Source organism: Lagenorhynchus albirostris, chromosome 7, assembly GCF_949774975.1.
Source record: "Lagenorhynchus albirostris chromosome 7, mLagAlb1.1, whole genome shotgun sequence".
In the NCBI taxonomy this organism is placed as follows: domain Eukaryota; kingdom Metazoa; phylum Chordata; class Mammalia; order Artiodactyla; family Delphinidae; genus Lagenorhynchus; species Lagenorhynchus albirostris.
In genome coordinates this window covers 38,983,618-39,008,017 of record NC_083101.1, presented here as the reverse complement: position 1 = coordinate 39,008,017, position 24,400 = coordinate 38,983,618, and the positions used below count along the sequence as shown (strand labels likewise).

At 44.3% G+C, this 24,400-nt stretch overlaps 2 protein-coding genes across 7 annotated transcripts in view; one reads left to right on the top strand and one right to left on the bottom strand.

Moving 5' to 3' along the window:
• The window catches only part of LOC132523570 (transducin-like enhancer protein 1), an 89,220-nt gene extending 81,033 nt beyond the window's left edge, over positions 1-8,187 (bottom strand). For all 3 annotated transcript variants that reach the window (XM_060154943.1, XM_060154944.1, XM_060154945.1), the window contains exons 1-4: positions 8,045-8,187; positions 7,165-7,265; positions 5,658-5,721; positions 5,502-5,546 (exon numbers count right to left, since the gene is read on the bottom strand). In XM_060154943.1, coding sequence (XP_060010926.1) covers positions 5,502-5,546; positions 5,658-5,721; positions 7,165-7,265; positions 8,045-8,068 — 234 coding nt within the window. In that variant the 5' untranslated portion in view covers positions 8,069-8,187. The remainder of the gene's footprint in view (positions 1-5,501; positions 5,547-5,657; positions 5,722-7,164; positions 7,266-8,044) is intronic.
• A 1,492-nt stretch (positions 8,188-9,679) lies between these two features.
• Positions 9,680-24,400, top strand: part of LOC132522859 (spermatogenesis-associated protein 31D4-like) — a 205,999-nt gene continuing 191,278 nt past the window's right edge. For 3 of the 4 annotated variants that reach the window (XR_009541358.1, XR_009541357.1, XR_009541356.1), the window contains exon 1: positions 9,680-9,819. The gene's annotated coding sequence lies outside the window, so the exon portion shown is untranslated. The remainder of the gene's footprint in view (positions 9,820-24,400) is intronic. The other variant, XM_060153415.1, reaches the window with a different exon arrangement.

Genomic DNA, 24,400 nt, shown 5'->3' with positions numbered 1-24,400 from the left:
ATCTTGTCCAGTAAGCCAACTTCCCAAAACAGCTCTCTAAAGTTTAATTAAAAACCATTACACCGAGAGGGAAGATAGCAGAAGGAAGAAAAAAAAAAAACCATTACACCAAATATTCCTCATTAAAAGTACTAGTCCTGAGAATTTCAATTTTTAAAAACCTGAAGCAACAGTAAGCACCATGGATAGGAAGGGTAGCGGGGGGGCACGGGACATGACTGAGGCAATCAAACCTCAATGAGAGTCCAGTCAGTTTCTTAGTTTAATCCACTTCTAGAGACCACAGAGGTTTAATAATAGAAAAGCTGAAGACTTAGATCTAGCGAAACTCAAAATGGTTCCAGGAGCCAGTAACTGAATGTATCTTTAGGGTAACTACCACACAACATGATTTATTTAAATATTTGCTAAAGGAACAGATTTTCCTTTCTGTGTTTCTTAATAAACACTATTTGGAGGAACATCTGAAGCCCCCTGGACAGACTCTCCTTAACTGACACACACAAGGTGCTGGGTTCCGAAGCCTGGCGGGGACTCGTGCCTCTGGAGGAATGAGTCCCCTCTGGTGAGAGGAGCCCTACTTTAGGGCCTGCCTAGTCTAACCCTTTTTACAGAGCGGGCGGAAACCAGGGCCAGGCACCTTGTTAATGACTCACCCAGTCACCAACTGAAATCCCTAAATAAGTGACCTTAACCCACTCTAGCTTACACCAAGGTAGATCCCAGAGATCAGCGGGACATTCGGGCCTCAGCCCAGCCCTCTGGAGATGGCAGAACAAAGGGGAGGTGAGGGAGGTTCTCTGACCCAACACGTGCCTCCCTGGCCTCACCCGACCCTATCACATCCTGTCCTTACATAAAATGCTGACATTTTGTTCCTCATGGGTTTTTTGGTTTTAATTTTGAACTTTAAAAATACTGTTCACCTTGAGTGCTAAACTTTTTGACACCTCCTTTCAGCTCCGTGCCGGAGGCAAAGGCCTCACTCACCTCACCCTAGGCCAGGCCCTGGACAGAAATCTGCAACTAGCCCAGCTGTGGAAGGGGTCAGGAGGGTGCTGCTTAAGGAGTGAAGAATCCGCCCCGCTTGCCAATAAAAAACAAAGGCTAATCTTGCACCTCGGAATCTAGGTTCTAAACACAGGGAGCTTTATCTCTTAACTCCTACTTGTAAAGGACAGGCCTGGCTAATGAAATCAAGTGGGGGACCACTCCAACCTTGAAGACAGCTACCTTCTTTGTATTACAAGGTGGGGCTTAACTCTAAGTTCCTATACTCCAGCTGGTCAGTTCCATTCTGAGATACTGACTTAAAAAAAAAAAAAAAATCTCAAAATGAGAAACTGCAGACTGAAAACCCAATGGTTTAAAAAACAGAAAGAAAGGTAAAACGTACAAATAGTAAGAGTCCCATCTAAGGAATTAACCCACAGGTGAATCCCTAACCGTTCCACCTTAACACTTTTAAAACACTACTAAAGAACCATTTCTTTCTAAAGAGAAACTTTAAAGCACACATCAAAACTGTGAAAGCAGTTTCACTCCAAAATTTATATGGTCTGAGACACTGTGCTTGCTGAACTATCACACAGAGTTTGGAAATGTTCAGCTCTCGTCTGGTTTTTTTTTTTCTCTTTCTCCTCTCCTTCCCCACCCCACCATCAGGATTGCAGAATACTTTCCTTTCAGAGCTAGTCCTTTCATTTATTTTTAAATTCTTCCACCACCCTGGAGAGCCCTAAGCACTCCCTGCCTGCCTTCAGAAGAACACAGGCACAGAGAGGCAAAGTAAATGATCAAACTCACTGCGTCACTGGGGCTCAACCAGAGCCCCGATAACACGTTTCAAATTTTCTTTGGTTCTTCGACTCATTTTAACCTGCGGACAGTACTGCTCAGTTGGTTACAACTTCCTACCTACCCACAGCTGTGGTCCCCACAGACCAGTCAGTACTGCCGATTTTCCTAATTTTTAGAACATGAGGCTCACCCCAAGGTGTCTCACAAATGATGAAGTTGATCAAAACAGACAAACACTGAGAACAGGCACGCAGTGGGGTAGACTTGGGTCGCTAAGCACAGGCCCAAGGGTGATTCCACCACTGGCCTCATGCTCCAGTGGCAGTGGGGGAGGAGGGAGACAGGGAAGAAGCGCTGAATTGGGAACCGAGTGAGCCAAACTCAAGCTTAAATAGATGCTTGGCCCTGACAAGTCCCAGACTCTGAGCACGCACCCAAAGTTGCAGGCAGAGCAAAACACCTACCCAATCTAACACCTACCACCCAATCTACTTCACAGGATGAGGCAAATCGCTTTTGAAAACTAAGTGCTGTACAAATTCACGCCACCAATGACAACTTACGGCACGGCTTCATCAGTGTGCTGAAAAGGTATACAAGTGGGATAAATCAGGCTTATATAAGTACTTACAGTGCATCTTATTCCCCAAAATATCAAAGGAGGTAATACCACTCCACATGACAGAAAAAAAACTTTAAACATCACACTGCCAAACACACTAGGCACAGCCCTCAAACACAATTAGACTCGCGTTAACCTGCTACTTTTTCATGTACCCTAACACTGGTGGTATCAGAATGGCTCCATCTTTCATGAAGAGTCTCCACCTCTCTGTATAGAGATATTTAGAGTTTACACGACCTACCTGAAAAGAGGACAGGCAGGAATCTATAAAAGGCTCAAAGGAAAAATATTTTTGTCTTCATGCTACGATTAAAGATTTAAATATCCATGACCATCCTGATTTCATTGACTTTTCGGTAACCAGCCACAAATAGAAGCAGAGAAAGTGAGGGGAAGGCTTATCAGGAAGTGTTGACACAACATAAACACAGACTGCGGGCACCAAACCAAGTAAGGAAACCACAATTATACCATTCTTGATTTGGACGCACTTCCACTTTAAAACTTCCACACGGAAAAATCGGTGGTGAGATTTGACACTGAAACCTCTCAAACTCACTCCTCCAACAAAGCCGCTGAAAGGTGGGGAGGAGAGCGGTCATCACACTGGAGACAAATCTTAACAACATTAAAGCTCTCTCCACGGAAAGTTTCCCCATCACTGCATTTTTTTTCAGTAACAAAGATGTTGTCAGAAATGACAATTTTTTCTGTCCCCTGATGATGCCTTGCTAGCATTTGGTTATAAGCCATAAAGCAGGACTAATTTCAGCCTGTCAGGAGTCTCGCTAATGCCCAGTTTCCCCCTAGAGAGAATTCCTGTCAAATCTAATGAGAGCTCCAAAGGCCCTCTCTACAATATAATGAGCACTTAGGCCATGCTGGTGATCAGGCGGCAAAAAGCATCAATTTGAGCCTGGCTACACCCTGGGGGCCAGACATCACCAGTTTTAATAAGAATTATGATTACTAGCTGCACCAAATGCCTCCTCAGAACTTATTATTAATGTGTGACATTCAGAAGCATGTTTTTCAAATGTAAGGCCACTTTAAACTGAATTACAGCACTGTTCTGCATACCACTCTAGTTAAGGGTCTGTCAGCATTTACAATATAAACTAAGTTTCAGGGGGCTTAATATCCTACTATGAAGAACACAGCGTCTCTCAGCTTTTCACATCTTTCAAATTACTAAGCATATTATTAATGCACACTGGCTCACGGACAGACGATATATACCCACAAATGCCCGACGGAATACAGAAACTCATTAGAAAACTATTTTCACACCATGGGGTTCCCGACCCTCCTCGCCCCTTCTTCCTTCTTCCTACGCGATAAAGAAGAGGTCACTCCACCAAGCAACCTACAGGAACCCAGAAGAATTTCACACCTCCTGTAGCTCCCCCCATAAATCCAGCACCAGCACACATCACACAGAGGTGGCATTCCCTTGTATGGAGTCGGTGAGGTTATTAAATCCTTTTGAGTTCATGAGTTTAAGAGAAAGCTCAATCTCCCCTTACCCTTCCAGAATATTTGTTGGGGAAAAAAAATGTGCCTTTACGGTAACTTAAAAAAAAAAAAGTGGCAGGTTAGAACTCCTTGACCAAGTCTATTTGTGTAATTAATTTAAATCACCATATATCTTCTAGCTTAATTACTATCAACAAGTTACAATTGCCTCAATCAGGCACTAGCCATTTAAGCACACAGAAACAAAGGCACAAACCCAACATAAACTAGGCTACCAACTTTGCAAATCAGAATAAAATCAGCACTTTTAAAGGCCCAATTACATTGTTAATGAAAGGCCCTGAACTTAACTATCTCCTTCCAAACACATAACTGAGAACAGATCTAAGGTACATGACGATAAATTAACATTATGAAATCTATGATGAATTAAAAATCAAAGAGCGCAGAGTTACAAAAGCAGAATTCAACTCTGAAACACACTTGCTTAATGAAAGTCTTTGAATATAAGGAAGATCTGAAGGCTGAACTAATCAATTTCTCCACCGTGCCCCCGCCGGTCAGCCATGCTCTTTAATTTAATGAAACAAGGGTTTGAGATGAAATAGCACATATACATCAAGTAAGAATTGTATTGTTGCACTTTGAAATGTGTCCAACTGTGCAACTTCATCTGATGATAATTTTTTAAGAGGCAATCGATTTCTAAAAGACTTATTGTACCAGAGTCTTGATGAAAAAGTGAATGTCAGCATATCTCCGAAATACTTACACCCTGCCATTAATGCTTTCTTTGGCAGACAATGACTACTCAATCGAGGGTCCTTTGGGCTGAGCAATCATTTAGCTTTTCTTCTCTTATGAGATCCTTAGTGCCTTGTTCCAGCTCAATACCCTTTTTATACACCATTATAGTAGCCATAAGTGTGAATTTTATGGGAACTTGCAAACTCATAGTCATAGCTCGAGCTTTCCAGTCACTAATCTTTTCATGCTTTTAAAACCACTAGGACTGAAGCAACGCCCAACATATGCTGTGGTCATAAAAGGATGCTTTTTTCACCTCCAAACCTACATCAACTGAGACATTTTTCAAAAAGATGTTTGCTAATAAGCCACTGATCCTGAGTGTTGCTTTATGCAGCCCCAAAGCATAGGGAGAACTCCATAGTTAGTCATATACCTTGTTTAACCTGAATAAGGACACTCCCAAATACCCTTCTTTCCCACAGAGATTCACACTTCTTTCCAAATCAGCATAAAAACATTAGCTATTATGAACTTCAGAACTCTACAGGATACACAGATCTTTCAAGAGGAAAATAAATGTATCCAGGCAGAAAAGTCAAGTCAGAGCCTCAATTCCTACCTGCCTATAAACAGGCTAGTTTACACTTCCAAAGTACCTCTCACCTAGTAACTTAAACATTCTATAATGTCAAGAAGCAGCTCCTGCTGCAGAATACTGCCACCAATTTGCAGGAAGGGAAACCGAGGCTGAAAAATGGCATACAAATCCCCCCCACTCTTGAGGACAAAGCCAGTATAATAAAATCATGACTTACTTTGCATTTCAATTTGAGATTTTGCTAAAGCTTACCTGTTTATGCATTTCTATGTTTAATCCATATGACATTTCATAATACTGTAAAAAAGAAAAAAGAACCAAGCATTTCATTAACTCACATTTCGTAATGCCGAGAACCCATATTTGTTATTATGTGAAAAGGAAAAAAGCCTAATCTTTGATACCTACCATCACATAGTGCCTCTGCATTTCTGTCTTTTCACTTGCCAGTTTCTCACATTCCAATTTAAGGCTACGAAAACAAAACAGGCAACTTAATGTAAACATTATGTCACTTGTTTTAACATCTGCCTCACATATTTGCACTTCAAGTAAAAACACAGACCAATTTGGAAAAACCATAAACTATCTAGGTAAACACCCAAAAGCTTTGTCCTTGCATTTAATAGGGAAAAAAGGAATAAGGTGAACAGTACAAGGTATCCACTCTGCAACTGTTCTTTTTCTTCTTGGTGCAGACCTGGTCTCATGCCAAGAACGAAAAAAATCTGTCAAGACCTCTGATCTAGTCAGAAGACTGATTTCTCCTCATGGTCATCTGTTCACTCGTACTTGCTTCCCTGCATCAGAGTCTGCTTCCGTGGACTTCACCAAAACCTGGCCTTTGCACAACCTTCAGTCTCAGGCATAGGCCATCTCTGCCAACTCAAATAGTCTCTAGGTTTGAAAACTGTACCTGTAAAGTTACTTCTACAATTGTTGGTCCCTTTTAAAACCTTTGTTTTTTAATTCCCTGCCAAAACATGTTACATAGCTTCTGCAATTAGGTGGGTTGAAGTCTTCCCTGCTTGGTAAACATAGTGTAGGCAGGTATGCTTCAAGCTCTAGAGATTATCATCTTCAAGTAGACAAAAGGCCAATAATCACAAAGCCTCTGCAAAATAAGAAAATTCACACCCAAGCATCTGTGTTTTTCAAGTGTGACAAAAAATAAAAACTGTCATTACACAGTTATTTCTTCGCTCTAATCAGCTAAGACTTAATAGAAACAGGGGAAGAAACTAACATTTCTAGAAAGTCCACTATGGACAGGGTGCTTTACAAATAGTTTACATTTATAAATTTTCTGAAGCAGCTCTCATTACATGAAGACGCTAAAGCTGAGACGGCTATAAATGTGACTCCAAGCCCTGTCCTACCCAAACCAATCCAGAATGAAGCCAAAGCAGGTGGGCTTCCCCCTACACACATCCACCCCACCCCACCCCCACCACCGCTAATGATGGGCACAACTGAAAGCATCTACCCTCCATAATGGACTTTGCCTCAAAGAACTCAATTCTAGTATGGCCAACAGTGATTTCAACACCCGCCTTGCCTCCCTGAACCTGTACTCCTGAACTGGGGCATCGACTGAACCAAGGTTTCAGCTCAGCCTGTTGCAAAATAAATAAATGAAGTGCAAATATTGACAGTTCTCATGCAACTCCTAAATACACGAAAAAAGGCTCCCTGGAACACAAGCAAACGGGCAAAAGGGAAACAATGGGAGGAGGTGGAGACAAGAGAAGAGGCGGCCCGGGAAGAGCCGGGAAAGGGGGCAACGTGAATGACAGGTCTTAACTGCGACTCCACACGCCACCGCCTGGACGCAAGTACTAAGTACAGCCGCCGCCACCACCAGGGGCACGGAGCTGCCGGGGCAACCGCTCAACGGGCGCGGCCGGACACGCACCTGTGATACTGCGCCTGCAGGAACTGAAATTCCTCTTTAATCCGGTCCAGGGACTCCGGGATAGTGAACTTGAAGGGCTGGCCTGCAGCCTGGTGCGGCGTCTAGGGACGACCAGCGAGGGGGACCGAGGGACGGATATGAGGGCGGTTGGATAGAGAAGTCAGAGAACGAAAGAGTGGGTGGGACATAAAAAATAAAGTTAGAAGTGGAGGAAAACAGAGCCCCAAACTCGAGTTTGCACTTCACTTTGGGGAGAGGGAAGGTGGACCCTCCCAGATCCCAAGCTTCTAAATAGGCTTGGAGCCTCTTCCAGCCTCCAGGGCGGGTCGCGCGGTAAGCGCGCCCGGGTCACCTGGCTGAAGGGACAGGGGCTCCCCGGCGGCGAACGGGGAGGACCTGGCCAGATTGTCGTCGACACCGCCGCCCTCTGCCTCACCGGGGCGATAATGACCCCGGGCACCAGAGGAGAAAACCCCCTTACGCTCCTCGTTTCCAGTGTCGCCGGGGCCACCTCCAGGCGCGCCGGAACGGGGGCCGCATTGACATGTAAATAGGCGAGACGAAAAACAAAGGGGGGGCGCCCTACCCGCCTCGGGGAAGGGAGAGGATGTGGCCGCAGGAGAAACCCCAGTCTCCCCGAGCGCCCCGCCCGCCCAGTCTAGACGTCAAGTAGGAGGGAGCCCAGAGCAAAGGGGGGAAATTGAGTTTCAGTCCACTCCCCACCACAGGAGGGGAGGGCCCGGGACCTCCCAAGCCTAGCACCCCTGGAAGCCAGGGTCTCCGCCAAAATGCAGCAGCCACCCACCTCCTCACCCAAAGCAATAGCACCCACCCACCCCCACTACCCTGCTCCCTATTCAGCCACCCGACCGCGCCTCACCGGGTGCCGGCTCTGCGGGAACATCGCTCTGGCGGCGGCCGCGGCTCTGTTCCCGGGCAACTCAATTCTCCGCTCAATTTCCAACTTTAATCTCGCCGAGGAAAATTAAGCCGGGAAGCCAGGCAAAAGCGGGTAGCGCGCTGGCCACGCACGCAGGCGCGCTCGGCGGGGCGTACAGGCCACTCGGCGCCGGGCCGCTCCTGATCCCGCTGGTGCGGGCTCCCGCGCTCAGGGCCACATCACGGGGCAACCCGGGCCCGGCTACACCAAAAACCTGCGGGGCGCCGCCGGCACTCGGGAAGAGGGCGCAAGGGCTACGCTCCAATCCGCGGGCCTCGGCCGCCCGTGCTGGGAGGTGGGGGCGCGGTGACCCCCGCCGCGCTCCCCTCGGCGATCCGCGTGCGCCGCAGCCGTCCCGGGCAAACAAATCCAGGCGGGCTGCTCTCCTTCGCTATTCTCCGGGTCCGCCTCTTTTCCGGGTTTTCCCCGCGGCGCCGGCCGCCGGCGAGGTGCAGGTGGCGCGGCGCTCCGGGCTAACCCCACACAAACAAACGTGACGGTGTACAGGGCTGACCGCCGCGGGTCCGGGCAGCGCCCACAACCAGGCACCCGCGGGCTCCCTGGAGGCAGCGGGGTGCGAGGTCCCGGCCGCAGCAGAGGCTCCGCGCCCGGCGCTCCGCAGCCTTAATCCGAGCCGAGGAGCGCGGGATGACGATGAGGCGGAGAAAGTGAGGAGGGCGCGCCGGGAGGCGGCTTGGCACGCCCAGTGCGGCCGGCTCTCGGTATTCTCCGCAGTTGCACAAACCCTCCTAACCCTCCTGGGCTACTCCGCGGAGGGCAGTCCCGCAGCCTCTCGCTGCTCCTCGAGCCCTGGGCGCATCCGGGCGCCGCGGCCCGCGCGCACTCGTCCTGCACGGCCGGCGCGACCGCTCCGGACCTTTCCTCCGAGCCTCTCTGTCGACCCCCTTTCTTTCCTTCTCTTCGTCCGCCTCTCCGCAAAGGGCGCTCCAGCCCACTGCAAAGTTCTCTCACGACCCGGGGAACGACATCCAAGAGATGGTGGGGAAAAGTCCAAGAGTGCTCTCCACCGCTCGGCCTCCCTCCCCGGCGGGCAAACTCCGCGGGCGAGTCCGGAGTATTCGCGGCGGGGGTTAAGTCGCCGAGGGCCACCGGAGGTCCGGGTTGGTGGCGCGGGTCCCGCCCGGCCGTGCGAAGGTGGGGGTGGCGCAGTCGGCTGCCTCGGGGACGCGGGGCACAGGGTACCCGCCGCCGCCGCCGCTGCTGCTCCTGCAGCCGCCGCTCTCGCCGCCGCCGCCGCCGCCGCCGCCCGCGCCTCTCGCGCCGGTTACATTAACACGCGGTTTCACACTCCGGAGCTAACCAGCGCCGGCCCCGCCCAGCCCCGCGCGGGCGGGGGGCGCGAGCGCCGAGCCGGCGGGGGACGTGGGCCCGCTCTGGTGGAGGGGGGAGCGGGAAGGCCCGCGTCAGCCAATCGCGTGCGCCGTGCCCAACGTGGGTTGCTGACGCAACGCCTCCTCAGAGCCTATGGCAGCGCGGCACCGAACGGACTGTCTCCCCCTCCCCCCTCCTCTCCCACCCCGCTCGCTTCCATCTCCGCCATCTCCCCCGTCTCCCCTCCCGTCCACCCCCACCCCTCCTCCGCCAGCCGCGTCCTCCCGGGCTCGGTGAGGAACTGTTCCTGGAGGAGCCGCGGGACGCCGAAACCAGCCAATGGGAAGCAGGGAGACGCGGAGATTGGCACTGTAGATGGGAAGGTCGGTGAGAAGGAGAGCGGCGGGGCTGGGCTGTCAATCAAAGTAACGTGGGACAGCCGAGGGAGCGCGAGGGAGCGCGCGGGAGCGCGCGAGCGGGAGGGACCCGCGAGTGTGCAGCCGCGAAACCTGGGGGCTCGAGTGTGCAAAAATCCTGCCACTTGTTCACTTTCCCTTTAACGAAAATCCTCAGATCTCAGTGAAAGTAACTCAGAGACTAACCGCGTAGTTTCTAATGAGGGAGAGTGGGTGCTTTTTGCTGGTTCGAGCCAAACGCGTCTTTCGAAGCTGGCCCCTTGTTTGATGCTACTCTTGAAAGTGAGGTCACATTCAAAAATTTCTCTGAGGATTGTTTTTCCTTGAGCTGCCTTTTCGCGGACTCACGAGGAGTGGACTGTGCACTTTGTGGAAAATGCATAATGGGCAACTCATTGGCTGGCGTACGTACACCAGCGGCTTAAGACTAGGCTTCTGATGCCCACGCCCCCTTTTGCACCCAAGGTGGTAGGAATTGGTTTTTATTGGAGTATTTCAAACCACTTTGCAAAAAGATTGGCCTGACTTGGTTTGGCGGGAAGGATACCCGCGGTGCTGCCAGGGTAAGGCACACGCGTCCCAGTCACAGATGCGTTGTTTTGCCCGCGGCGCGAAATCTCGGGTCCTTCTCTTGATAGTCCTGATTTCGTTGTGTTGGGAAGTAGAGGGCTGCTGAGAGTTTTAGGGGCCTCTCAGCGACATGACCACGAGTCTGTTTCCAATTACTAGAAACAAAGGGAGACAGTGGGATAAACAGCACTGAGACCTGAAAAACCTGTCCTGCCCACCCCATCCCCATAGTTCGGGTGGTACCCCCCTCCCCGGCAGAAATGTGTAAGGAGCTGAATGGGAAGCGTTGGGTAAAGGACGTGGAAAAAATTCTTATGAGGTGGAACTTGACTTTAAAAGGATTTTGAGATTTTAAATAAACAAGGCATACTGCGTCAATCTCCAGTTTTTGTCTGTTTTTCTAAGTACATCCCACAGAAAACCTTCAATATTGTCGCATTTATACTTGAGTTTAAAGAGCAGTTCAGTTGAGCTATTTCCACATGATTGGTACGTGAATAATGCTGTTTTAGCCAAATGGTGGTGAATTCTTCCATGAGAAAGACACATCCTTGACAAGCATTCATCTTATGTTGGAACATACTAAGTTTTTGGTGTTAATGGCCTCCGTGTTACCATTATTTTACTTTCAAGAGAGTTATGGGAACGCATTTATTTAAACAGAAATACAATTTATTCGAAGATTTGCTTTTACAGAGATCTTTTTCTTGAAATATTAGAAGAATCATTTTAGATAATACATTTCACTGGTGGAGTTCTTAAATATGTATGATATTGATTTGTCTATAATTGGATCAATCCCAAATATCAATAGAAATGAAAAATTAAAGGAGTGATTTTAGCCAGTCTGTACAACACCATAGTAATTCTCAAACAAGTTCAGCATTGTGGCTCATTAAGTGGGGTAAGGGAGGGGTTCTATTATTCATTTTGCTGACATGAGAAATGAATAGGAAGGAAGCACTGCCCCTTTTCTCGGCTAAACTTGGTGATGATGAGAACAGGCTTGCTCCACATACAGAACTTTCTGAACCATACTGCCATGGGCAACTAAGCTTTGCCCGTTGGCAACCTGTGTGCCTTGAAATCATGTAATGAATGGGCCACCTATACCAGTCTGTGGTTGGTTCATCCCATAATCAGCTCCAGGATTGTACAGAAAGTGCTTAGGTGCCACAAATATGCCTGTGCATGCTGGGACAACTAGGGCAACTGAGACTGTTCTCTGGCTTACCCAAGCTTCACTTTGATTTACTGGCACACGCTGGTACTTAACTTTAAGTAGAGAAGTTAGAACAGGAACAAAACTGTTGCTACTTCTTTTTCTCTCCCCTCCCCATCCCCTTCAAAATCAGTTCTAACACATTGTTTTTAAATGTTCTCTAATATAACTGTTCACAGCAAACATGTCTACTTACCATATTTCCTAGTTTGCCAAGGGTAAAACTTAGAAATTCTCTTTTAACTAGTGCTTCATTACCAGTAGAGTTTGAATCACCAGGCTTTCTGATTTACTTATGATGTAGTGTCTGGAGAAAAGAAAGAGTTCTGATTTGAAAATTGGAAGGCCTTTAATTGTTTGCATGAAGATGGTCGATTTTTGATGGCTTCTTTCTCTTACAGCACATCCTCCTTAAGACAGGAGGCTGGGCCCTTTTTCAAGGTCATGTTTTCTATGTGATTGTCATGCTGTAATAATTATACTACAAAACTCTCATCAAACTGCATTACAAATGATGCTGTTTAAACAATCAAGTAGCTTTAATCTTATGTTTTAAATAAATAATATATGTGCAGATTGCCTACAGCCTTTTTAAAGGAAAATAGTCCTACTCACAAAATCTATAATTTTGGTCTGTTGTTTAAAGTCTGTTAACCACAATCTTCTTTACCTTTAACATATTCATATGTTGATGATGTTTTTTACATGAAATAATATTAAGTACCCCTTGTCCATAGGAAATTGTCTCTGAAAAAAGTTCCCTCTTTATCCTCTGCAAAAGAAACAAAAAGATTGCCAGATTATTTATTTTATCATCGATGCATATATGAGTATATTTCCATTCATTTGTTGCTGAGTTATCAAATTTTCAACTCACCAATAGTATAAGTGATTACAAAAACTAGGTCCTATCTATAGTATAGGCGCTAGACACAATGGGAAAAATTATGAATGCTGATCATAGAAATTATGCATCTTTTAAATCTATTACTGTTTTATTTGAAATAAATAATTATGCACATTTTTAAAAGATCACTTTTGTCATTTTCTCTTCCTTTCAGCTGTTATACATTTCCTCATTTGACTTGTTTTGTTTTGTTTTGTTTTTTTTGCGGTACGCGGGCCTCTAACTGCTGTGGCCTCTCCCGTTGCGGAGCACAGGCTCCGGACGCGCAGGCTCAGCGGCTATGGCTCACGGGCCCAGCCGCTCCGCGGCATGTGGGATCTTCCCGGACCGGGGCACGAACCCGTGTCCCCTGCATGGGCAGGCGGACTCTCAACCACTGCGCCACCAGGGAAGCCCCTGACTTGTTTTTTTTAACTGGAAGTGTTCTTAAACCTAAGAATGTAGGGTCCAGAAGAAATCTTCCGAGCATTGCTTTAAAACCTTTTTTCCCCCTCACCACTTTACCAAAGAAAAGGGCAGGATGGGCATGGTGGGTGGAGGGGAGAAAGCAAAGAAGAAAGAAAAAAAAAAGTCAGTAGCAGATCCATGCAACAGTAAAACCTCAAATAAAATCACATCCAAAGAATCTCTTGCGGTTTCACACAATATGGTAAAATTAGAGATTGCAGGAAACCAACTAAATTAAACTGGGAGCATTTGAAGAGAAACGAGCAGACTTTATGAAAATGACACATTGACTGACCAGTATGCTTTTTTTATCAACAATTTCTTTGTTAAGACGCAGATCAAAGGAACCTGCATATGTTTTCATTTTGTTCTAACTAGAAAATTACATCCAGATGTTTAATAGGCATTTGGTTGGTTTTTCAGCATTGATTAGATATGTTGGTTCTGTTTGCTTACAAGTGTAGCCGCATCATTAGCTAATGCAAAGAAATGTTTGCTGTGAGTTGCTAATTAGGGCTTTTGGAAACCCTCCATGCTCAGGAACAATTTGTACAGTGGCCAGAGAACTTGTGGGACTTGGGGAAGTTGTTTTCCTTTCTCTGTCAGGGTGGGGAGAAGCAGACAGCCCAGTTCCCTAATCTCTTTTTGCCTAGGGGGATTGCGATGCTATCCCTGAGGACTGGAGTGCAAATAAATTAGGAAGAGACCACACAGGCACTCCCAAACCCAGAGATAAATGTGCTCTTTCTGGAACCACCACAATGCTGTCTTTGGGGGTTGGGGGAGCAAACATCTAAAATGCTGAACATTAACATGTCTAAGATGTTTGGTGCTAATGTTATCAAATACACAGCCTTTTAAAGTATACTTTAGAGACAGATGGGAAAGCCCTTTATGATAAACGAGTGTACTTGAATTCATTACTGTAGTACTTATAATTGAAAATGTCTCCTTTGCAATTTCAGTACTTTTACAGGGTACAAGAGACCAAGCTTTGGAAGGGGGAGGCTGGGGCTCGCGAAAGGAGTGAAGGCGTGTAATTTTGGAGAGGAGGATGAGACTGGGAGGAAATGCAGTGTTTACTTTCACAGCCCACCCATTTGTTTACCTTGTTGAAGCCCCAAAACTTGTCAGAGATTAGCCGTTCACACGGTGTTCAAATAAACTGAGAATTTGAGGCACCAGGCGGATAAACTTCTTAACTGGCCAGTCATGTTTTTAAAAACACTTGGCCTGCGGAAGAACACCACCTCAGCTGGGGCGAATTTTGTTTATGTAAGTCTGAACTTCTACAGAGGTGTAGGTCCAAAATAGCCTGTGTTTAGAAGTCCTCCTAGAGGTGCAGATACAAATGCTCCTCTACATCTCACCGCCCCTTCCAGGCCTGCTTACATCTCTTGCCCATGGATGGCACACGTGTTAATTTGTTAATGTGGACTGGTAAAAGTTGGGATAATACACTTTTTTTTTTTTTAATCCTTTCGGTTTAGCATTTAGCTCAACAGAAGCTGAAGGGCATTTGGTAGACAAAAGAACAAGTAGTTAAAGGAAGTACCTTTGACGGCTCCTTCCTACATATTCGCATAATAGAGCAAACCCTGGCCACTTAATACCCTCTAAAATTACCCACCTTGCTGCAGGCCTTGGACTTGCTAGGAAACCAACCTTAAACAGGGGCACCTTTCCTCTGGCCTTAAAAGCCTTTGCTTTTGGCAGTATTATTTAAATAACTTTTCTTCCTGAAGCTAGCAATTTCTCTGAAGGGTTAAAGCTGAGTTCAGCTAATCTCTGATCACTTGGTGCCCCTCACGGTTGAAGGCAGGTGAACTCTGGAGATGACAAAGGGGCTAGAAAGCAAGTGAATATTCCAGATACCTCCATGGCTTCTAGCATGCTAAGTCTAGACCTAGATGAACAAGCCAAGTGACATAATTACAGAATGTTGGAACATTTCACAAGACGACTGGCCTGGGCTCTTTAAAAAGTCAGCGTCGTGAGAAGGAGAAAAAAAAATTGGGGAAGGACTGTTCCCTAAAAACAAAGACATATGATGAAAATGCAATGTCTGAATCTTTATTGGCTCCTGGTTCAAAAAAGCCCAGCAACTATAAAAGATGTTCTTGGGCAGTTTTAATGTGGACTGGATATTAGATAATACGGAATTATGGCTAATTTTTTTTTTTAATGTGAGAATTGTGGTCGTGTCAGAGGATGTTCTGAGAGGATGCATGGTGTTACATGCAACATCAAATGATGTCTGCAACTGCAGGAAAAAAGTGTGGAAAAAGAGAAAGCAAATCTGAAAAAAGTCTACAGTTATAGAATTTAGGGATAGAATCTACAGCTATTCATTTTACTATCCTTTCAACATTTCTGTATGTTTGAAATTTTTCATGATAAAAAGTGGAAAGCCATTTTAGGTTCATTGTCTACATCTTTTTCTTCATATGTTAATGGTAATTCCCTTCGTAGTTAAAAGATTGGCTTATGGGCTTCTCTGGTGGCACAGTGGTTAAGAATCCGCCTGCCAATGCAAGGGGACATGGGTTCGAGCCCTGGTCCGGGAAGATCCCACATGCCGCAGAGCAACTAAGCCCTTGCGCCACAGCTACTGAGCCTGCGCTCTAGAGCCCACGAGCCACAACTACTGAGCACGCACGCCTAGAGCCCATGCTCCGCAACAAGAGAAGCCACCGCAATGAGAAGCCCACACACCACAACGAAGAGTAGCCCCCCTCGCTGCAACTAGAGAAAGCCCGCGCGCAGCAACAAAGACCCAACTCAGCCAATAAATAAATAAATAAAAAGGTTGGCTTATGATGTTTCTACTTTTAAAGAGTACGAAAAAATTGGCAATCTTTTTCTTTCTTTCCCCGGATCATGCTAAACCTATTGTACTAACACCCAAAGTATTACCTGGTGTTTTTCTCTGGATCTTTTAGTTGTTGTCTTATGTATGATATTTTATTTTTGTTTGTTTTTTCCTGCAGTCTCAAATGTCCCTTAGTTATCAATTAACATACAACGGAAATCTTTAACTAAATTAGGACATTACATTAGCAATCCTCTAATGCATCGTCCTGTGGACCATCAAGCTCTGAATCACCAGAAAATCTACTATAAAATAAACAACTGCTTACATATTAAGAATAAGGTAGTAGCAAATTTTATTTCAGTTTCTTAATTCCCATTATAAATAGTTGTTCTCCTCACCTTTTCATCACTTGAACCCAGAAATGAAATTTATAAATTGTTAGTTTGATTTGGAAATTTCCTTACTATTTTAAAATATAATGCTGAAACAGATTATTGCTCTGTGTACTAAGCTTTAAATATTAATCTTGTAAAGAAATGAAAATAGCACTACATCTTGGATGCTGATATTATGAACATCTAGAATCACAGAGGCACATATTTCTGATGTGCAAATAAACAGTTTTCCAAAAAGTTGTGAAAAGTGACAAGGTATAATCTGAGGGTTGACAGTTGGAATGCCCCGTCCATCAATTTTTTCTCTTTAATCATGGCTATTTAGCATGATTTTGTTTTTCCTCTCACCATTATGTTGACTGAAAGGAAACATTCTGTGACAATGGTAAGCAGATTCCAGTCTGTGCGTGAACAGATTAAATTCACAACTTCCAGTGAAAAACTTGAGTGCATTAAAGGGAGGCAAATATGAAAATATAGGAAAACCAGTACTTTTAACACAGTGTCCAATATATCTAGCCACCATCCACATAAGCAATGCTTATGTAAAATGAAAAAGATAAAAATAACTCTCACCCTGACAGAAAAAGCCCCATGGGGACAGAGTTACCATTCTGGTTTCCCCCATTGGCAGTCTCCACACTTCAAAAGAACTGGCAAGATACAATTGGCACTTGAAAAAGTGTTACGGAACATTGACAAGTATTAGAGAAATGTTGATTAATGTAAACAGCCTGCCTCAAGGAATAATACCTTTCTTAAGAAAACTGGTTTCTAATTAGCATTCCTATGGATATGGGTATCTCCAGGTAACTCCAGGAAGTTTTTCAAGAAGTTATTTGCCTTTGCTGTTGAGTGGGGGCATCAGCATATTTATATCTTTAATTTCTGAAAACTTTAAAAAATTGGTAGGTTAAAAAGTCAATGGACCTTCATAAGAAAGAACAAATTTTGCCATTGGCAGAAACATGGATGGACTTGGAGGGTATTATGCTAAGTGAAATAAGTCACAGAGAAAGACAGATACTGTATGCTATCACTTATATGTGGAATCTAAAAAATACAACAAACTAGTGAATATAACAAAAAAGAAGCAAACTCACAGATACAGAGAACAAACTAGTGGTTAACAGTAGGTAGATGGGGTGGAAGGAGTGGCAGGTATAAACCATTGGGTATAAGAAAGGCTCAAGGACATATTTTACAACACAGGGAATAGCCAATACTTTGTAATAATTGTAAATGGAATATAAGCTTTATAAAATTGTATAAAAAATAAGTAGTCAATCAGTGGACCTTAAAAAGGAAGGAAATTCTGACACACACTACAACATGGAGGACTTTATGCTAGTGAAATAAGCCAGATACAAAAAGACAAATACTTCATGATTCTACTTATATGAGGTACCTAGAGTAGGCAAATTCATAGACAGAAAAGAGAACTGAGGTTGTCAGGGGCTGGAGAGAGGAAAGGGTGGGGAGTTATTGCTTAACAGGTACAGAGTTTTAGTTTTGCAAGATGGATAGAGTTCTGTGGATGGATGGTGGTGATGGCACTACAACAGTGTGAATGTACTTAATGACACTGAACTGTGCATTTCAAAATGGTTAAGATGATAAATTTTATGTGTAATGTTACCAATTATTTTTTTAAAGTCAGTAGGATTCCTTTTTTTGGTTATGTACCAGTTTTACAGTGGATTCTTATCCTATTCATTTCCTGCATACCATTGTTTGTTTATTGAGCACTTAGTACGCCTCAGCCTCAGGCGCTGTTCTAAGTGCTTTATTGTTTGTATTACCTCATTTGACCCTCAAGGCATTTCTATTACCATCCCTATTTTACTGACCAGAAACCTGAGGCCCAGAGTCACTTGTAGGAGAGCTGGGTTTTGAACCCTGGTATTCTGGAGAACTCACTATCAGCCACTGGCCACAGCGAGTACTAGTTACCCTTCAGAGTGCCATTTCTTATTCTCTCCTCAAATCCCTCATTGATCTATTGATAGAAAAACACATACGTATTTTGCTCACAAGCTTCGTAGGCTTTCTTAGTACTTTGGAGGTGAGGTTGATAATTTAAGAATATATATTCCTGCAGACAGAGCTCCCTGGGGGCTCTAGAACTGTGTCTGCCAGCAGAGAAATGCAGCCACCTTCAGTTGTGTGCTTTCTGGCAGCACCTGATCCATACACCAAGTTACAGTTCATCAAGAAAAGATGGGCTCAGTAGCCAGCTGAAGCAGAGGAATGCTAGAGACAGCAAATTTAATTTCAACTAGGACGGTAAAGCAACTGTCCTGATTCACAATGTTGCAAATATTACACTTTTAAAAAATAAAAAAAGCAGGGGGATATATAGAGTTCTGTGATTAATGACGCTTTGGGATGTCCTGGTAATGGTAGACGTGTAGTCTGGGTCCTGATAATATGTTTGGAAACATTTGACCTGTTGAATGTAAATGGATTGTTTCTATCCTCCAAAACCCTCTTAAAATCAATGGATTTTGAGTATCTTTGGCCATGAACCATACTAAGAAATACATTTTAAAAGCCTCAGTTCAGTTCTCTCTCTTTCACATACACAGGGGTCATATACACAGGTAGCAACACAATTTTAAAACATTACTTTAAATTATGTTATTGTACTAGTCAGTGTTCTCCAGAGGAACAGAACCAATAGGAGAGAAAGAGAAGAGATTTATTAAAGGAATCGACCAATGCAGTTATGGAGGCCGTGAATCTGCCATCTGTAAGTCAGAGAACCAGGAAAGCCAGTGGTACAATTCAGTTTGAGTCTGAAGACCTGAGAACCAAGGGGCTACTTGTGTAAGTCCCAGAGTCCGAAGGCTAGGGAACCAGGAGCTTGACATCCCAGCTCAAGAAGAGAGGAGAGCTCGCCCTTCCTCCTTTTTCTCTGTTTGAGGCCCCCAATGGATTGGATGATGCCTACCCGCATTGGTGATGGTGATCTTGACTTAGTCTACTGAATCAAATGCTTACTTCCAGAAGCACCCTCACGGACACACCCAGACTGCTTTGTCAGCTCTCTGAGCATCCCTTAGCCCAGTCAAGTTGACACCTAAAGTGAACCATTACAGCTATAGAATTTTTCAATTTGATTATTAACTACTTCAGCTTATGGAAAGCCATTAACCCCAAAACCATATTCATGCAAAATGGTGACACAAGTCTACTCAATAACATTAGGACAGATTGTTCCTTCCTTTACATTTTTGGCAATGATAACTCATAATCCCTACCTTAAATGCCGCTGCAGAGTTCCAGATCAATAGGATTCGAAGCTCTTCAGAGAACTTCCTGCATAATTCTTTTGTCACTCCCTTCTCTGCTGGCCCTTTTCTGCCTCAAGTTTCCATCTCCGCTCTCAGGATCCCCATCCTATCACCCACATCCCATGGCATCCCTCATCCTCCTTCCTGCCCCATCCCACCCCAAGCCTAGAGTGTTTTAACAAAAAGAGTACCAGACTCAGAAACAGAGGGTCCTGAAATGGAATCGCTATCTGCCTCTTACTGTATGACCTTGGGCAAACTACTCCCCTCTCTGAGCATCAGTTTTCTCACCTATAAAACCAGGAAAACAGCACAGGTCTCTCAAGGTGGTTGCATGGACTGAAAGAGATAAGCTGAGATAACACAGTATCCTACTTCACTCAGTGCTTGATCCTGAGAACCTTGTTCCTTTCCCTCTTTTGCCTGGGGCTTGATGAAGGCCCTACCCTAGGTTACTAGGAGCTGGGGGATTACCACCCCTGCTATTATGCATCCTTGAAAATCAGATAGCACAGATTCTAAAAGTGTGTTCTGTGGAACTCTAGTCCAACCATGGCCCAATACTCTGGGGCCCAAGAAATACATCACCATGGTGTTTCTTGGAGGCAGGAACCATGGATCTTGAATGTCTTCCCATTCATAGACTGTCTCATACTCAAGGAAAAACACCCCTGGTACATATATCTTTTTTGGAAGTGAAAATACGATTTGGGGTGGGAGTGCTATGAAAACAAATAATGAACAACATACAATGGTTATTCTGGGTGGCTAAATGCCCTGAGTTCCCCATTTAGATAATATAATAAGAAAAATGTGGCTAATCAGTGAGAGGTTAATGGAATTATGCCTCAAATACGCTCTTCTTGAGTGCCACACCATCTCACCCAATGAATGTGAAGCTGTGCGTTGGAAAGACCTTGAGAAACACATATAGAAATTATAATATCTAATCAGTCAATTAGATATTTTTTTTGGGGGGGTAGGAGTTTATTAATTAATTACTTTTGCTGTGTTGGGTCTTCATTTCTGTGCGAAGGCTTTCTCTAGTTGTGGCAAGCGGGGGCCACTCTTCATCGCGGTGCGCGGGCCTCTCACTATCGCGGCCTCTCTTGTTGCGGAGCACAGGCTCCAGACGCGCAGGCTCAGTAGTTGTGGCTCACGGGCCTACTTGCTCCGCGGCATGTGGGATCCTCCCAGACCAGGGCTCAAACCCACGTCCCCTGCATTAGCAGGCAGATTCTCAACCACTGCACCACCAGGGAAGCCCAGTCAATTAGATATTAACTGAACTCTTTTGAGGAATGTGATCTGGCCTAGGATTCTTTTTGAACTGGGAACTTCCACTTTGCTTTCACATCATCTATTTTATTAGCGATGGCCGCAGCCTCTCAATCTGTGAATAAGGTTCAGTGAGAACTGATGAGCCCTGCCTAAGTAAGAATCCTAATGGCCATGGGTTGCTGTTCTGCAGTAGAAGTCAAACTCAATTATCTTTAAATTCAACAATTCTCTGTCAACCAAGGGTCGCTTTAGGACCTCTTCTATGTGTCTTTCTTCATTGGAAATCTTTTGTTTGAAATCAGGCCTACTTTAGAAAGACAAAAAAATTGAAATACAAATCCTTCATGTATGAGGAGAGTGAAAGGAAAAGAAGGGATTTTTCTTTCTAGATTTGGCTTTTTCCAGTAAGGATGATTAAACCATCGGGTAAACAATCTTGGCTACTCAGATCAGACTAAAAAAAAAAAAAAATCCAAAACCCTCATGATTTATAAAGCATAGTGTGCTTAGCACTGCTGTGTACAGAGACCAATTCTACCAGCTTTTACATCTCTGTTGCTCCCTCCCCCGACCGCAGCCATTTAAGGGGGAGTTCTATTTGGGAAGATAGAACAAAGCCTATTTTTATGCTGTGAACAGTGCAGAGCTCCCAGTGGTGGAGGAGGGGAGAAGAGGAACGAATAATGCACAAGGAAGAGAAGGTGGTACTTAGTTCTCCTTAAATTTTACTTAGTAAGAATTCCTTCAGTGTCAAATGGGAGGCATATCTAGAATCTGCAGTCTGTCAACTCGTATCCAGTGTCTTCAAACAAATCCCAGGAAACACAGACCTCTTTTTCAATAAACATGTTCACATAATAATACATTAGCAGACATTAGGACCAGCATGGACTGGAAGGTCTACAGTTACACTGGGCTAGAATTATGAAATTCTTTCCAGGAATGAAGTATGCTCATTTCCATCATTCTTTTGGGTTGAGTATGGAAGACAACATGGTTTGGGGGAAGGGCCAGGGGTGTGGGTGTTGGTTGTGGATGGAAGATGTTAATGATGGGAACTTTTTATTTCTAGTGCAAAAAGAGCATAAGATGTTCCTCCTGTGAAGCCTATCATCCACCTTCTTGAAAAGTGTTTTGAAAGGATTCTGCATAGTTCTACAATCTCATCAGATACCCAGTAGGAATCTCAAGCTGGATTTAGTTTCACTGAATTTAGCTCAGTGGTCTATATAGTTCTTCCATACGAAAAGGGAATCAGTAGGGCAACAGCCTCTTCAAATATTGGCTTTAGTACTCAGAAAAGTACAGATCCTGTGCAATCCAGCAAGCCTTTAAAGTGAATGGAATTTCTTTGGTGAAGTGGGTTTTTTTCCAGCCACAGCAACTCTTTTAGGGACTAATGCCCTACTCATGAAGCTCCATTTGTAGACCTTTTCATGAGGCGTCTAGATAGTATCATTCACCTGGGCTGTTGGTCCTCAGTAGGTGGACATTTTCTACTTTTTTAATTCATTAAGACTTAGCTGCCCCATGTTTCATTTGGGGGGATTAAATGGAAATTAAAAGTTATGATACATAATTCATTCCAGGTAACAAGTTATGAACCAATATGTTTATTTGGATGTACCAAAAACACGGTTCTGTCCTGGCTTTGAGAACATCAGGGACTATATAAAAGTTAATTCCTCTTTCAGAGAGCGCACAGTATAGCTGGGAAATCAAACTTATACTTCATTTTTTAAAATTTTATTGAAGTATAGTTGGTTTATAACGTTGTATTTAATTTTTGCTGTACAACAAGGTGACTCAGTTATACATATATATATATATATATATATATACATTCTTTTCCATTATGGTTTATCAAAGGATATTGAATATAGTTCCCTGTGCCATACAGTAGGACCTTGTTGTTTATCCATCCTATATATAGTAGTTTGCAGCTGTTAATCCCAACCTCCGAGTCCTTCCCTCCTCTCCGCCTCCCCCTTGGCAACCACAAGTCTGTTCTCTATATCTGCGAGTCTGTTTTTGTTTTGTAGGTATGTTCATTTGTGTCATGTTTTAGATTCCACATATAAGTGATATCACATGGTATATGTCTTTCTCTTTCTGGCTTACTTCGTCCTTGTTGGTTATCCATTTCAAATATAGCAGTTGTACATGTCAATCCCAAACTCCCTATTTATCACTCCCCAACGAGCTTCCCTCCTGATAACCATAAGTTCGTTATCTAAGTCTGTGAGTCTGTTTCTGTTTTGTAAATGAGTTCATTTGTATCTTTTTTCTTTAGATTCTGCATATAAGTGATATCATACGGTATAAGCGATATCATATGGTATAAACGATATCATACAATATTTCTCTTTCTCTGTCTGACTTAACTTTACTCAATATGACAATCTCTAGATCCATCCATGTTGCTGCAAATGGCATTATTTCATTCTTTTTAATGGCTGAGTAATATTCCATGTCATATACACACACACACATATACCGCATCTTCTTTATCCATTCATCTGTCGATGGACATTTAGGTTGTCTCCATGCCTTGGCTATTGTAACTAGTACTGCTATGAACATAGGAGTGCATCTGTCTTTTTGAATTATAGTTTTGTCTGGGTATATGCCCAGGAGTGGGATTGTTGGATCTTATGGCAACTCTGTTTTTATATACTTACACTTTAAATGATGAGTATGAACAACAACAAAAAAACTTTAAGACAGTTCATATTAAGGATCAAATGAGTGTTACGTTCAATGAGCCCTGTAGGAATTAGTGGAGCCATGTGCCCGGAAATGGTATCATGAAGTCTTCAATACCTCACTGAGGGGCTCAGATTCTTTCAAGTGGCACTGGGCCTTGATGCTATGCTCCTGGTAGGGCACAACCAAATACTGACATATTTCATTCTCTCATACAAATAAAGACTAATTTTACTAGCAGAAAATGGCGCATAGCTATGCAGTTTAAAGTAAAAGCCATGAATACAGCTTCATGAAAAATCTGGCTATCGAGCTAGGCCTGGACAACTGTCTTTGAGCTTTGCCAATAATATTTGTTTTCTACTCCTTAATTCCTTCCAAATACTCATAGCACCAAAGGTATAAAAAACTTATAGGGGGGCTTCCCTGGTGGCACAGTGGTTGAGAGTCCGCCTGCCCATGCAGGGGACACGGGTCCGTGCCCCGGTCTGGGAAGATCCCAAATGCCGCGGAGCGGCTGGGCCCGTGAGCCATGGCCGCTGAGCCTGCGCATCCGGAGCCTGTGCTCCGCAATGGGAGAGGCCACAACAGTGAGAGGCCCGCGTATGGCAAAAACAAATAAACAAACAAAAAAACCTTATAGGGTGAAGACTTAAGTGTAAAAGTTCTATCCATTAACTTAATTGGATCTTCAGTTGGTGAAGAACGGGCACAGAGAAGGCTGTCATTGTTCGATTTTAGCGATGAATTACTTTGGCCCAGATCCTGAAACACTCGTATCCCCTGAAGCATAATTTTGGGACCATTTGCAAACTGTAGGAGTGATCAGAGGGGGATCTTCAGGTGCCAGGTTGAAGGAAGATGCCTTTTGGCACCTTTATAGTCCTCCGCTATCATCATCATCATTTT